Source organism: Parambassis ranga, chromosome 6 (genome assembly GCF_900634625.1).
Source record: "Parambassis ranga chromosome 6, fParRan2.1, whole genome shotgun sequence".
In the NCBI taxonomy this organism is placed as follows: domain Eukaryota; kingdom Metazoa; phylum Chordata; class Actinopteri; family Ambassidae; genus Parambassis; species Parambassis ranga.
Window position 1 is genome coordinate 9,380,291 of NC_041027.1, and position 14,606 is coordinate 9,394,896.

The following is a 14,606-nucleotide window of genomic DNA, read 5'->3' on the forward strand; positions in this document are numbered from 1 at the left end:
AATCATCAATTGAACTGCATCCCAATCAAATCAAATCACTGCAAATATTGCAGAAGTTTGGTGGAGGGAAAATCATGGTTTTCACACACCGAACCACAAGAGAATGCAAATTTGGGACAAGACTTATGTCAGCCAGTGTATATAATCTGTACAATAAGAAAACAAAAAAAATCTGTTCACTGACAGCACAGAGCAGACAGTAAGACATGGACGTTTATTTCTCCTAATTTAAATACAAAGCATTTCAATTTACAGTCAATGGTGGAAATGGGCATGTTAATTGACTTTTTCCATTACAGAAAGAATGTTTTTTTTCTAGATTTAGTTACACAAACAAGCTTTTAACACAAAAACACATTAAAGATGAAACCTTTTTGTTCATATTCACATTTCGGATGTTAACACCTCCACCAAAAGACAACACAATGTCACACTGAAGACAGATGTGTCATCACTTTGTTTTGTCTTCTTTTGTCCCCCATTAATTATCTAACGTCCCTTCACAATGGTGGTGTCCACCTCCAGCTGCTGTAACACTCATGCTTCAAACCTATGTTCTTCTACTGAGACAGGATTTGTTTTATGTTTACATTGCTGCTACTTGCTTAAAAACATGCATATATAAGATGTGATTGTTGGAAGTATTTATTAAGAATAAAGGTATGTACAAAGTTAGCTGCCTTTTCCCACGCTGCTACACAGGCTACAGTATAATGAAGGTTTCCTCTTGGTTTCTTCACTTGGTGGAGTTTGGACAGGCTGGGACCAAACATACAAAATGACTCTCGTTGTTGCTCTGCAAAAAAAAAAGGGGGGGTTAGATTGAAAGTACAGAAGAGTGTCTCTGTATCTTACTGCTTCTCCCTCCTACCTGTAGGTTGTTGTGACATACTGGATCGGAAGCTGCTCTCAGGTGATGGTGCACACACCTCCCAAAGTGGTGCAGGCAGAAAGAGTCGGACGGACTGCAGCTTTGAGGACAGGACGGGCGCCTCAGCAGGAGGCAGCTTGAACAGGAGGTGTGCTGGCAGGAGCCCTGGCAAGCTTTCTTCTCCAGAGACACAAACCTACACATCAGAAAAATCACATTTCTGATAAAGGTGGAACATTCACAGGTAATAGGTAATATGAAGTCAATTCAGGTCCAGTCACCTGGCAGAGCAGACTTCAGAGGGGTGGGCCTGACAGTATTCTCTGGTGCACTCTGGATGACAGCTCTCTGGATTCAGTGGTTCAATCACTGCACAAAACAAACACACACTCAGTGACACTGGGAGTAATCTCTACATCTTCTTCTGAGCAGCAACAAAAGATGAGAATCTCTGCTCTTGTTAGTCGTCTGATAACTTATCAATAACGGTGACAGCTCTTTTCATCATGGACAGATAAGAAGGCGTAATTATGAGGAGAAACCTTTGAATCAAAGGAAGCCTTGACCACACTATCAGTCTTCACAGCTCATAAAAGATTTACCACATTGGCACCATTCCCACTACAAGGACTCACAGTGACGACACATAAGACCATTTATTAGTATTTACATCTTATGCAGCTCTGTACCTGTAGTTCACCATATTTCAGAGGGAATTATTGCAGTTTATGTGCCTAAGTTCAGACATGGCTGCATCTTTTGTCCTCATTGTGATGTATTTGTGTTTACCAGTGAAGAGATGTCATCACATATCATGTTATTAAAGGAGGGTATAGATCACAGGCTCACCTGCTCTACAGATCCCTTTGCGCTCTGCATCTGGTTTGTCAGCGGCTGAGTCCTGGTAAACACACACCAGACCGTCATCGCACTTCCCCAGATAGTCCCACATCCCCCCACACGTCTCCCCCTCTGTCCTGGCGCACATGGGGCAGCAGCCACAGACACCTGTGGTGATGCCCCCTCTGCACTGGAGCTTCAGCGCCCGCCGGGTGGAGCAGTGTATCCGCTCACAGGGCGGACAATGAAGAGCCTGAAGCTGCGGGGCATCAATCGCTTTTTCCTCAGACCCCAAGGCCCCCAGCAAGAGGGCACTCAGAAAGAATAGCATCCACATTGTTGATCGGTGAGAGCACCTTTCAGCAGCTTTTATACACACACGGGCCCCAAGGACTTCACACACACATACACACAAACACATAACTTTATGATCCACTACCTCTCCACCCCCCAACAGCAGCCAATAGATGAGGGTGGTGGGGGGGTTACACTTTTAGTGTAAATACACAGTTAATTATCCCCACAGCTTATCTTTACACTATCAACAGCATGATTTTGTTTTGAAATGATTCCTCCTGTTAGATAAGCGTGATGAAGACTGGCCCCCTTTGTATTTGGTGTCACATGACCTCTAGAAAGGGGCAATATAGTGCACACCTACAATCAGGTAATGACCTATTTCTCAAAAGAACAAAAGGATTAAGACATCAGCAGGTTATCTGATCAGGACATCTCTTAAGTTTCACTGAATAAAAACCTGCAGGTTGTGTACAGAACAATAAAAGATGGCCACTGTCTTTAGTTATCTTTCAGGTATTTTTTTTCCTTCTACTATCCTGCTTTTTGACAGTTTTAGGATGGAGGTTTAACACAGCAAGCTTTTTATAGTTAAACTAGTATATTTATTTATTTCTGACATCTTATGAACAGCAGTGTGTGGCTGGGCACAGTGATTTTTCTCTAATGTTTAATTTTTGCATCAGAACCAGAACTACAATGAGCTCTTACACACATATGCACTTTTACTTATGCAGGATTTTCCTGCTTGTAAGGGAATATTTTTATAGCAGTACTTTTACTTCAATAAAAAGATCTTGTTACATCACTGTAAACTGAGTTCCTAATCACCAAGGTAACCGTCCTTATTATATGTTATATTGCATTACTGGTAAATGAGCAGCTTTAAGCCACGGAGGAGGGAAACACAGTTTATCTGACAGACTTTGAGTCATCTTACATCTGTTACTGTTACTCCAACACAAAACAGTAATATCTGCCCACTTTCCTTCAAATTCCTGGTACTTTTAAAAGGCGGTCAAAAGACAAAATCTGACTATAATGACCATTCTCTGATCATTTTTCTATTGCTGTAACCACTACTACTGTACAACTGTTAAACAAGTACGTTCAACATAAGAAGTTTGCTGTTTTTCAATAATCAGTGGGAAGCCGAGTCATATAAAATGTATTTATTTTCAAGGAAACCATTGAGTAACACTGAATACACCAGGAGTGATCATTCAATAGTCAATAAAACTTGTGACTCCTACATCATCAAAGATCCCACATACAAGACGTCTTGGAAAACAAGATTTCAAAGCAAACATGTTGGCAATTTGCTGGTGCTACAATATCATTTTTTTTTTCTCTCCCCCTCCCACCCACATAACAAATTTAGGTGATGCACACCTGTGTAGAAAAGTGGCAAGATTTTACATCAACTTACAAAGGGCTGAATGTCAAAGTGCAAGATGTCAGAACCCTTTCCACCCTACCCCGCCAAACAGGATGACCAAAGTGTCCAAATCAGAAATGGACTCTCAAATACAAATCTCTGAAGTTATTAATCGGCCATTATGGCTTTGTATTCATTTGAGACCCTACTCTAGCTTACATTTCATAACTTTAAAATATTATTTCAGAAGTAATTTTCCTCCCAAAGATACATGTTTAAAACTGCACCTTATTACAGACAACTGCATGTAATGGAGTAAAGCATCACAGGAATTATGCAGGCATACAACAGAAAAGCAGCCGTTTATCAACAACTTCAAACAAAACGTGGTGACATTTTGTTGGTTTATAAAAGCAACCAAATCAAAGTATACATACTAAAATCTTAAATGAAAATAAAAGGACTTAAAAACTTGAAGAAAAAACAATTATGTACATATATTTACAGGTACACAGAGTGACTATTATACAGGTTGACTGGCCGTTCCAAGGTCAGGCTGAAACCACCGAGGTCCATATAATCCAACACTGCATGACATTCATGTTCCGTTTAGTCAATCCAGAATGGTTGCTAATGACAAAATGCCTTAGGAGGCTGTCTTCATGAAGGGAGCAAAGAGTGAAAGCCTGCTTCAGCTGGCATGTTTGTCTGATTTTGATTTCAAATCTTTTAAAACATAATGGAGATGTTGTCTATGCAGACAGAAATCCACTGATTATCCTTCTTCGAGTCAGTTTCTATTCCAATGATGGTACAATGTTAAGTTGAGCGACTTAGAGGAGCTCCTCAGTCTGGAGGAAGGAGGTCATGCAGACGATACCGCTCTCTGATGTGCGGTCTGACGTCGTCATTCTGCGATACAGAGACAGACAGTGCAGGTGGAGTCATAAAAACAAAATGCAACAGGCTCGGGCCTGCATAGAATATGAAATGAAGATGAAGTAGTCATACAGTACATACCAGCTCCACAAGTTTCTCTAGGAAAGGTACAAGCTTTAGAAGCTCGTTGTCATTTCTATCCACAAACCAGCTCTCAATAGGGATCCCATTGGAAAGCTGAAAAACATTTCTGATCATTAGCATCACTGTAACACAAACACAGAAAGATGATTTCTGACTTTCTAGTGTTTCAAGTTTTACCTGGTAAGCAAAGGCTTGGGGTGAGTTGTCGATTATTATCGTCTTAGCAAGATCCCGTCCGAGAATATTCAGGTCTTTAATGTAATTCCCTTGAACACACACGCAGTGCTCACGAAAAAGTCTATGTCTAAAAAACAGAATGATAAAATTAAAATCATGCAATAATATAACAAGCAAGACTATTGCACACAGTAATACAAAGACAGAAATCATGGCTGGAAACATCAACAGATACAGAATGGTGACACTCAATAGGCTGATTTAAAGCAATAATCTTATTTTTCCTACTGACAAGCTTCTTATAGAATCATAAATGATCATTTCCTCTAACTGTTCCTAGGCAGGCACAGGTTAAATCATCCCTCAACTTTAAAGTCTCACATTTTCACTGACCTTACTAACTGTTTTTTTGGATCCAGGATGTTGAGCAACTTGTCGGCGTAGACTTTCTTTGAAGCCGTGAAGAGAATTATCTGAAATTTTAATGGACAGCCATAAATGAGTAATATTTAATCTGGGAGCAGGTCAGACTACTGTCTGGTAAGGACGATATCTCTCACCTCATACAACTGAGACATGCGTTCAAGAAACTCTCGGAAGAAGGGCCTCAACCGAACATACACCTTCAGATCAAAGAACAGAACGTTTACATGAGCAGCAATAAAAAGACCCTTCAATCTGAGAAAGGGTTTCAGCACTTAGTACCTGGTATATTACATCTTGAAAGAGCACAGGGAATGTCAGGGCCGCATCTTCCAGCTCATTCAAACTACAGTGAACAAGTGTTTCATCCTGGTAGCAAAAAAGGGAAAAAGGGAAAAATAAAATCAACAAATCAACAGCAAGACTTTACACATTAAAAATGAGATGACTGCACAAAAGGCGTTTCACCGCTCACCAGATCCAGGACGAGAGAAAACTCTGGCGTACTGCGTGTTTTTAAAGGTAACGCTGGTTTGCGTGTTAACTGCTCTTCTGTCAACGGAGGCACATGCTTGATGAAGAAGTATCTTAAAGAAAGGTCACAGAAAATTACATTATTATTTTTTTTTATACTCACAAGGGCTGTTGCAGTTTAAAATCATAACTGAATCAACAGAGGAGTGAAAAAACATTCAAGTGCAGCAGAGATGTAAACATGGAGTCACATCATCACAGTCATTAAATGCAGTCTCAAAATCTGTTTCTGCTGCCATCTGGTGGTCAAAAGTTAAACATTACACACCACTGCAATGTCACCTTGAGTGTTTTGTCTAAAAGCAGAGTTGAATAGTTAATAATATTAGACATTAAAATCTTTGATCAACTTACGGGTCAAAAACTTCCCAGTCCTCTTCATATGAGGTTTCTGCCGGAGCTGAGGGTATTGGGTGCGGGTAGCTGCCATCTGGCATACACCCCGGAGCTGACAGACACACAAAGATGGGAGAGGAATTAAAATACAATGATTCTAAAGAAAGAAAATCACACCATACAAAAAAGGCAAAGACTTTATGTGAGCACGGTCACACCTGTTAATGGGGGCATGTCGGTTTCCGTGACGATCTCTCCCTCTTCTATGGTTGTATCAGAGGTGATCTGAAGCCTCTGTGGTAGCACAGGAGCTATGTGACATGGAGTGATGTCCTCTGTGGATGTTAGAGTGCTGCTCGGCATTTCCTCTGCCTGCTCAATGTCCAGCTGTTTCATGATTTCCTCGGCCTCCACTGCTTGGCCAGGAGAGTCTGAGCCAGGAGTGGCTGGAAAGATGAATGACAGGAAATGTTAAAACAGCATGAGCTCTAAAGCCTGGGTCACATATCATAAAGGTTCTTTATGATGCTCTTATTTAATTTAAAATTTTAAGTAAAAGTCATAAATATGACAAAGATGGAAAGACTGTGGTGGTTGGTGTTCTTACCGGTTTTAGTTGCTGGTGAGAAAAAGTTGAAAACTGGAGAGAAGATGGTTCCAAGCAGGGTGGTGCGTGGCGGGCTGCTGGCTGACTCGGCTGGGGCTTCTAGTTTACCATTTGGTTTAATGGGTTTACTGTTGCAGGTCATTGTATCTAAAATATAGATGAAATCTCACTTACAACCTACACACAAAACATCTGCAGCATTCTCTGTATACTGTTACTGTACAGCATGCTTCACCTTTATTTGGATTTTTTCGGCAAACCCTAGAGACTGATTTGTTGGTAACACCTCTAGTCTGAGGTGTTGAAGTGATTAGATCACTGTCAGAATTACAATCAATGCGACTCCTCTTGGCCGGGATATCCTGCTCCACCTATGAGAAACAAACAATCTCTTAAGAGTCTGGTGAGCAGTAAGAGGCTGTGAGTACTCCTGCAGTGTACAATAACATTACAGCACAGACAAGTATAACTAAACACTAAAGAGTGACGCTGTGAATCCTGATCTGTGCCTACCTTGACAGCATTTCCACGGATGAATTTCTTTATAGTGGAGAACAGGCCTGTTTCATTTTTCTGCATTTTGCCTCGACCTCTCACCGGTGATGGCTCCACTTCACAGTGTTTCCGTTTGGCCTGGCCTAAATTTGGCTGCTGAGGAGCTTTACGCACTCTCAGCCTCATCATGCTCCAACGTCACATAGAAAAACCTGTCAAGGAAAGAAAAGAGGAGAAGAAATTGCACACAAAATATTAGATGCAGTTTTTTTAAAGTACCAAAAAAGTATAGCTTTTTGATAGCTCAAATATGTAAACATGCTACTTTCTGGATATATTTTTACATTTATTTCACTTGGGTTCTCGATGTTATTTAACATACATTCCTACGCAGTAACAGCCCTGACTGCAAAAATTAAATATCATTAGATTTTCATTGCAATGCTTTCTCAAATATACAGCATATGTATGTTATCAGCTATACACAGGCTAAACACAAAGACAGAAATCTCTTAAATAAAGCAGTTTTAAAACGCCAGCATCTCTTTCAAATTCCATTTATAATAAAATAAAAACAACAATATTTTGTTAGATGTGTTTCATTATAGCCCCCAGAAAGTATTAGTCGGTCTAATATAGCGTAACATCCGCGAAGAAGATTTAAAAAAAAGTCAGAACATGTGACAGCAGACTTCTCCGTCAGCTCAGTAAGATTTGTGCAGACAAACTAGCTAAAAGTACTGCAGATGGTTTAAACAGGAGATCTCTTCAATCAGATGCCATCCAGCGGGATCAAAAAGTTAAGACTCAAAAGTTGTTATTAAACCAAAATGTGTCATCAGCCTGGTCAGCGGAGTGGGGGCGTATGTGATAACCATGAGAGGTAATGGGAAATATGAAGCTTTTAGATTATTATTTCGCGTCCACCGAGTATTTCAGGAAAATCACTATCTGTATGTTTGCGCTGACAATTGTTGATAAATAAGATCTGACAGCTAACAGCACCGCTGACTGTTGTTATGTAACGTGCAGTACCGCTAACGCCGTCAGCTACCGCTACGTTAGCCAGTTGCTGGGTTTTAGCATCCCCAGCCCAGTGTACAGACAGACCCGAGTTGACGATGATGTCTCGTATTTTGTAGCAGAAGAGGGAGTTTGTGTGGTCATAAATCACACCTACTGTTGTCAGTAAAATCAACTGCTTCACGGTGAATTTTAACACGAACCAGATGCTGTCAGATGGATGTATGGCGTTAACAACGTTAACATTACAGGCTACAGTTAGCTTCCAGGCTAGCGAAGACACCGATGGCAGCAAAAGCAATGCTTTGACAATATTCATTTCACTCCCCGGTGTACATTCCATATGCCCCAAACATCAATTATGTATTTAACATGCGCCCCATCAATTAATTTCCCGGTCAGATAAAGCAAATAACAACTAGCCACCGTGGCTAACGTCTCATTTTATTCGCTTCCATGACTATCTTCAGCCATTAGACTACGCCCCCTTTGCTGGCTAACATTAGCCGCTAGCTAGCTGTAGTCGGGCTATCGCGGGGACAAACCTTTTTGTTTACACGTTGACGTTATTCGTTACATACCGATGGTCCGGAAAGCTCTTCAAAACCTGCCGCAGCGTTGCCAGCTCTCGGCCGCGACCGTGGCGGCCTCAGATAAGAGGTCGAGCCGTGGTTGTTGCTGCCAGCTGTGTCCGTCGCTCGGTAGCTAGTCACAGATCAACCATGTCTGCGGACGCCATTTCCCGCCTCATCACAAACATAACGTTGGTGGTGCGCAGGAGAATGCGACACACGTACGTAAGAGAACCAACGTGGCGGAGAGCGGAGTCAAACAGGAAAATGGCTATAGTGTGTCTCTGTGTGTGCAGCTACGCCGAGGCTCTCTTAACACATTTGATCCCTGCTGGCACAACAGTGTGACTATAACATAGCAGAACCCTGCACACATTGATCATAGCAAATATTTCTTTGCAATTATAAATTCTTTTTTGTTTCACCCTAAAGCCTGAAGCTTTGCATTTTCTTGCCAAGCCTTGGGCTTAAAACTTTGTTTGCAGACAAAATACTTGAAAGCACACTTTTATATTATAGCATCACAGTGAAATGAAGTAGAATGAAAAAAAATCTAAATATTGTAAAACTATAAAACAAAATTGCACCAGAACAATGAAATTACAGTCATTTTAATGATCAGAGGATAATGGGTAGTTTTAAAAACAATAAAGCACTGACTGGAAAGCATTTATAACACAGGCAAGCACTGGTGGTAAAATGATCACTATGGAGAAAACGTCATTTTTGACACAAATTTAAGAAAAAGCACTTGTGGTGGTTCACATGTTGGTCAGGCACTCCCAACAAGATGGACACAGCTGAAGAATATCAACAATATAATAAATTTGACTCGGCTGACTTCTATTTATTTACACATTTGAGTATTACACTTTGTAAGAGCTTAATATACTGTCTACTACTGTCAATACAGTACTCTCAAAGATGAGCAATGGTTCCAGCTGTTAGGTTACAAAAATATGTTTCAAACCTTTGCTCTGTTAACATTCAAAAGTATTTTTTGGATGGATAAATGGAACTATTGTGAACACTGCTGACTGCCGACAGGCAGAAAGGAAGCCTTTTGCTAAAATGACACTGGCCTCCTGATGTGGTCTTATCAGCCACTAGGTGTCCTCCCAGTGATTCATTCAAAAATGGTCAAGGAAATGTTGGCACTCTTCAATCTAGAGTGTGACTACAGTGTGCTACTCAAAGCTGGAATACAGAGGACTCCAATCAGCTTGGAATAATAGTATTCAACATTCTGCTCCCTGAAATATCAACTACTTTGATAGATTTGTTTGATAAAAAAACAGCAAGCCCTAAAGGTCAACATTACAAACTGTATGCAGGTTTAAATGAGGTATTAACCCTGTCATCTAATCAATGTGTGTCCACCTGTTCAGGGATTAAGGTGCATTCATGTGCTATTTCTCCTAAATGTGATTTTAACACATAATCAGGCGGCGAGGTTTCATTTCATCCCAAGATGAAGCAGTTTTCTGTAAGGTCCTGGTCCACCCCACAGGCCCCTAATGTGGGAGAAGATGTTAGATGTTATGAGGCAACTAACCACTATTACCTGTTACTGCATTGGTAATTACAGTAACTATTGAAGGATACATACCGCAGAAGTCCATGCCAATAGAGGTGAGGCATCAGGTCAGCTTTCATGTGATACATTATTCTTCTTTCTTTAGCTTGGTTGATGGGGAACGTTTCTAGCGGTTGTCCATTGTAGTCAAACTCTGCTAGAATCACTGTGTTGTAGCTTGTGACCAAAGGACATGATGTATACCCATCATACTAAAAATAGGAAAGCTATAGGTCATTCATCTGTTTGTCTTACAGCACAGGTATGTTTTTGTTTCTGTGTTTCACTTACCTTCTTATCTGGCTTCTCGTTTTTCAGTATTCTGCTGATTGTTCTGTTCAAGATGGCGGACTGTGCAGCTAAAAGAGCAGAAAACAGAAGTATCAGCATCAGCTGTACTGTCTGGCATGATACCCTGCTTACTCTAAAGTCAGAATATATACATTTATTTATTTCTATTGGATTAAATCTAGTGGTGCAGTGGTTAGCACTGTAGCCTCACAGCAGGAAGGTGGTTCGATCCTGACTGGGGCCTTTCTGCAGGTGCTCCGGCTTCCTCCCACATTCTAAAGACGTGTTTGTTAGGTCAACTGGTGACTCTAAATCACCCGTAGGTGTGAGTGTGTGTTTTATCAGATCAAATCTGATCAAAGGATAAACCGACTGATGCTACAGCTGTCAGTAATGCATTGAACATGTCGGACCATTGCTGTACCCATCACTTTTAGTATTCCTTCCAGGGTTAGAATTTAAAAAAGGGGAAATCCATCCATACATTTTCTAACCTGCTTTAACAAGTTGAAACTAGACCTTGATTGAGGCCACTTGTTGCAAACTGAATAGACTGGATAAGGTTTTAAAGGCAAACACTATAAAAGGTCCCTAAAATCCACTCATGCCATGGTCAAGACAAACAGAGCCATGAACTGTCAACTGTAGTGAGGCCTCAGGTATACAAGTGTAGAGCCCTTTCTAAAACTTATATGTGTGTTCACAGGAGCACAGTGGCTGCAATAACTGAAAGGGAAGAAATTTGACACTTCCTGAAGTTGGGCATGTTCCCAGAGCTTTAGAAGCCCTCTGCCAGAAGGGTGACTATCAATGCAGCTTCAACTTTATCAAACAGTCTGAAAGGCCCACAGGTCTTTATGACGTGAAATTAAAAGTAACTACACACCCACACTGAAGGTAAATATGAGTTGATAAGTCTTTAGTGCGCATAGATAACATCGATTACTTAACAATTAACAGACAGGAGATGACACTAACAGGAAATTTAAAAACTGCCAGGCAACACTGCAAACATTACTTCATGAAATGCATGTTGCAACCAAACATAAACGATGACCTGTGTAATAACTGATTTATAGGGCGTGGTGTATGTTTTTATAGTGATGTGTAAACTGGTTATTGTGCAACACCGTTATTCAAGAATCACAAACAGAACAAGCAGTTAGGATGGAAAGCCGTGCAATATGCAGCAACACAGTGCTTTCCAGTGTTGCGTTAAGAGGATGAGACAACAGTCGCTTACCAACAGCAGCAGCAGTTTTGGCTGTGGGCAGGTTGGTACAGTCTCCAATCCCAAAAACATTTGGATACGTTTTATGTTGGAGATTGTCTTTGTTGACATCCAGCCAGCCAATCCCATCAGCCAGACGACTTCCTTTAATCACTGGGTTAGGTCCCATTGGTGGCGTAACATGAAGCATTTCATACTGATAAAAGAAAACAGCTTGGTGGTTATTTACTAAAAGTAGTAAATGCTACTTTAAGTCAGTGAAAACTCTCATTCATCTGGGTCATACTATAGTATATCCAAGAGTGTAAAATCAAAGCGAATGGACCCATAGCATGGTTTTCTTAAGATGTCTTGAACACTACACTTAAAGTTAGAGTAAGACACTTACCTCAAACACTTTGGTCTCACCAGGCTTGTCAAGATCTTCAAAAACTGCTTCACACTTGTCTGCCCGCACTTCGATCAGGTTATGCCTGAGGTTCACTTGTAGGTCTCGGCGTTTCACAATGTCCCAAAGTGAGTCAGCATATTTCTTGATCCCAAAGAGAACAGGAAGCGATGTGTTGTACATAATGTTTGCCTTTGCCCTTTTTCCTGTCTAAATAGAAGCATAACATTATCATCATCAGATCTGGGAAAATGACACCTGACACTCCATCCCAAAGTTTACATACCTTTCTGAGATAAGCGTCTGACAGGTACATGATCTTTTGTGGAGCTCCTGCACATTTCACAGGAGTGTTTGGGAAACTGAAAATAGCATTGCCCTCTTTGAAGTTCTGCAGAGCTTTCCATGTTTTTTCCACTGTTTGGATCGAGTAGTTGGACCCAACCTTTGGATGCTCAAACGCCTCTGGCAGTCCTTTGATCTACGTATACCATGAGTGTACATTTCTTACATTACAGCACAGCAGTAGCATTTTTACAAGGTAGAGGATGAATGAAAAAGACACCCTCACCTTCTCATAATGGAGTTGTATGCCAAGAGCCACTATCAGGTATTCATATGAGATCTGTAGAGTCAAAAGGAAAGTTTACATCATTACAAATTCAATGACAAACCAAGAAATGACACATTATAGAGCAATGCTATAGCATCAGTCTATACACACATACAAACATAAACACCTAAAGCACACGTACTTCAGTTCCGTCGTCTGTGCGGACAGTGTTTGTGTCTGGGTTTATTTCCTGAACTTTAGATTTCACCCACTTCACTCCAGATGGCATGACAGTAGCAGTGGGGCGCCCCGATGAGGCTGCAGTTTTTGCACCAGCACCAACCAGGGTCCATATTGGCTGATAGTAGTGCATCTAAAAGTAAAAAACAGTATTAAAAACAATCACACCATAAATGAAGCAGGATCATAATTGTACAGACTATGACTATGACTGTAAACTTTCGGATCCTTGCCTCACTGGGCTCCACAATAGCCACGTTCTCAGCTCCCATCATCCTTTTCATCCGAGCACCCATTGCAATGCCTCCACTTCCTCCTCCAAGCACAAGCATTTTGTAATGCTGTTTGGCTGAGACACAGCTGCTTGTGTGAAAATGAGACATAGCAATACCTGTGGAGCGGCACTGCCTCAGGCCACGCAGTGCAGCCATTCTGTGTCTGAAAGCATAAGGACAAAGCATTTTTTAGCTTAACAAGCACTGCAGCAACCACTTTTATATGTGGTCTATAGCAGCAACACACACAGAAACACACACACTTACACACTGCCAACAACCTGCACTTCCTGTACCTGCTGCACTACTGCACAACTAAATACAAGTAAACAATGAGGTCATGAATCTGACTGTGGCTTAAAAAATCCTAGAACTGTAAAGTAGAGCTGCCAAACCTGACATCTGACAAACACAACAAATCAAACATTTTAGGTTCTTAACAAGTTGTTTTGTTGATACAGTACATCAGCTAACATGCCTTTATCAGGTAAAATCTGCACAGCCTGAGCCGAGCCGAGCCCTGCTGCAGCTGCTGCGGCACGCTGCGTAGTGAACTGTCTCCATTACTGTCATTCCTGTAGAAACACAAACGTGACAGCAGCGAGAGGTTGTCACAGTTCCACCGACTGACCTCCATGATTCTTACCTTGACCACGGGAATCGTATACAGTCAGTTTACAGACAGAACGTGACACAGACTGAGGACGTTCTCTTCCAGCCTGGTTCCTGCTCTCGGAAAAGATGAAGGAGTGTCTGACACTCTACGTGCCACCCGATGTAAACTTCAGCTCAGTTTGCCGCCCCTCCCAGCAGGGGACGGACGGAACTGGTGTCGAAATCGAATGGACTTTTAGAACGTTCACGACCAATCAGCGTTGAAGACGCTTTCAAAACATTCTAGCTTTAGCATAACAAGCTAAACATTACAACACATGAGAAGCTTTGCTAGGACTTTAAAGCTGTACGCGCCTGACAAGTTTTATCTAGTTTGTCTCTCTGTGTTCCTCTTAGATAACTTTAAATGAAGTCACTCATCAAGGTGGGCGTGTTTTGGACTAGGTACGCCCCCTCGGCACGTAGTCCGCCAGCATGTTTTCAGTAAACCCGCACTGTACCTGCCCTATTTTGTTTTTAAATACAATCTACTTATTGTAATCAATGCAGAAATTAATTTCCATAAACAGCTTACAGATCCTATGTCCCTTATAAATGTGCTTTTATTTAATACTTCAGATTACATTTTTGTGTAAGATAAAAAGTATGTTACCCAGCCAAAATGCTTTTATCACGATGACTCAGCTTGATGCACTCATCCAACTCTAATTTCATGCAAACCGATAATTTCATCGAAATGGGTCTACAAACAAAGCTATAGCTGTCAGCTTCTATTAAATGTCCCTCACTTTTTGCAGCTGCCATGTCATAAAGAATAACCACTCCTGTCCTTTGAAACAGTTTATTCACCTTGTAATGATA

General features: G+C 41.1%; 2 protein-coding genes across 2 annotated transcripts; both read right to left on the reverse strand.

The window, feature by feature from the left end:
* Nucleotides 1–3,165: 3,165 nt before the first annotated feature.
* On the reverse strand, nt 3,166–8,840 carry ctdspl2a (CTD (carboxy-terminal domain, RNA polymerase II, polypeptide A) small phosphatase like 2a). Its single transcript, XM_028408689.1, has 13 exons — nt 8,586–8,840; nt 7,000–7,193; nt 6,722–6,857; nt 6,487–6,633; nt 6,098–6,325; nt 5,898–5,991; nt 5,485–5,596; nt 5,292–5,378; nt 5,147–5,209; nt 4,980–5,059; nt 4,587–4,713; nt 4,407–4,502; nt 3,166–4,298 (listed from the first exon to the last, which is right to left on the reverse strand). The coding sequence occupies exons 2-13, from the start codon at nt 7,168–7,170 to the stop codon at nt 4,233–4,235; spliced, it is 1,407 nt and encodes a 468-aa protein (XP_028264490.1). The 5' UTR covers nt 7,171–7,193; nt 8,586–8,840; the 3' UTR covers nt 3,166–4,232.
* A 331-nt stretch (nt 8,841–9,171) lies between these two features.
* On the reverse strand, nt 9,172–14,120 carry sqor (sulfide quinone oxidoreductase). Its single transcript, XM_028407861.1, has 10 exons — nt 13,777–14,120; nt 13,089–13,293; nt 12,818–12,988; nt 12,634–12,687; nt 12,349–12,543; nt 12,063–12,272; nt 11,687–11,870; nt 10,444–10,511; nt 10,186–10,364; nt 9,172–10,090 (listed from the first exon to the last, which is right to left on the reverse strand). Exons 2-10 carry the CDS (start codon nt 13,284–13,286, stop codon nt 10,033–10,035), a joined length of 1,317 nt encoding a protein of 438 aa, XP_028263662.1. The 5' UTR covers nt 13,287–13,293; nt 13,777–14,120; the 3' UTR covers nt 9,172–10,032.
* Nucleotides 14,121–14,606: the final 486 nt, after the last annotated feature.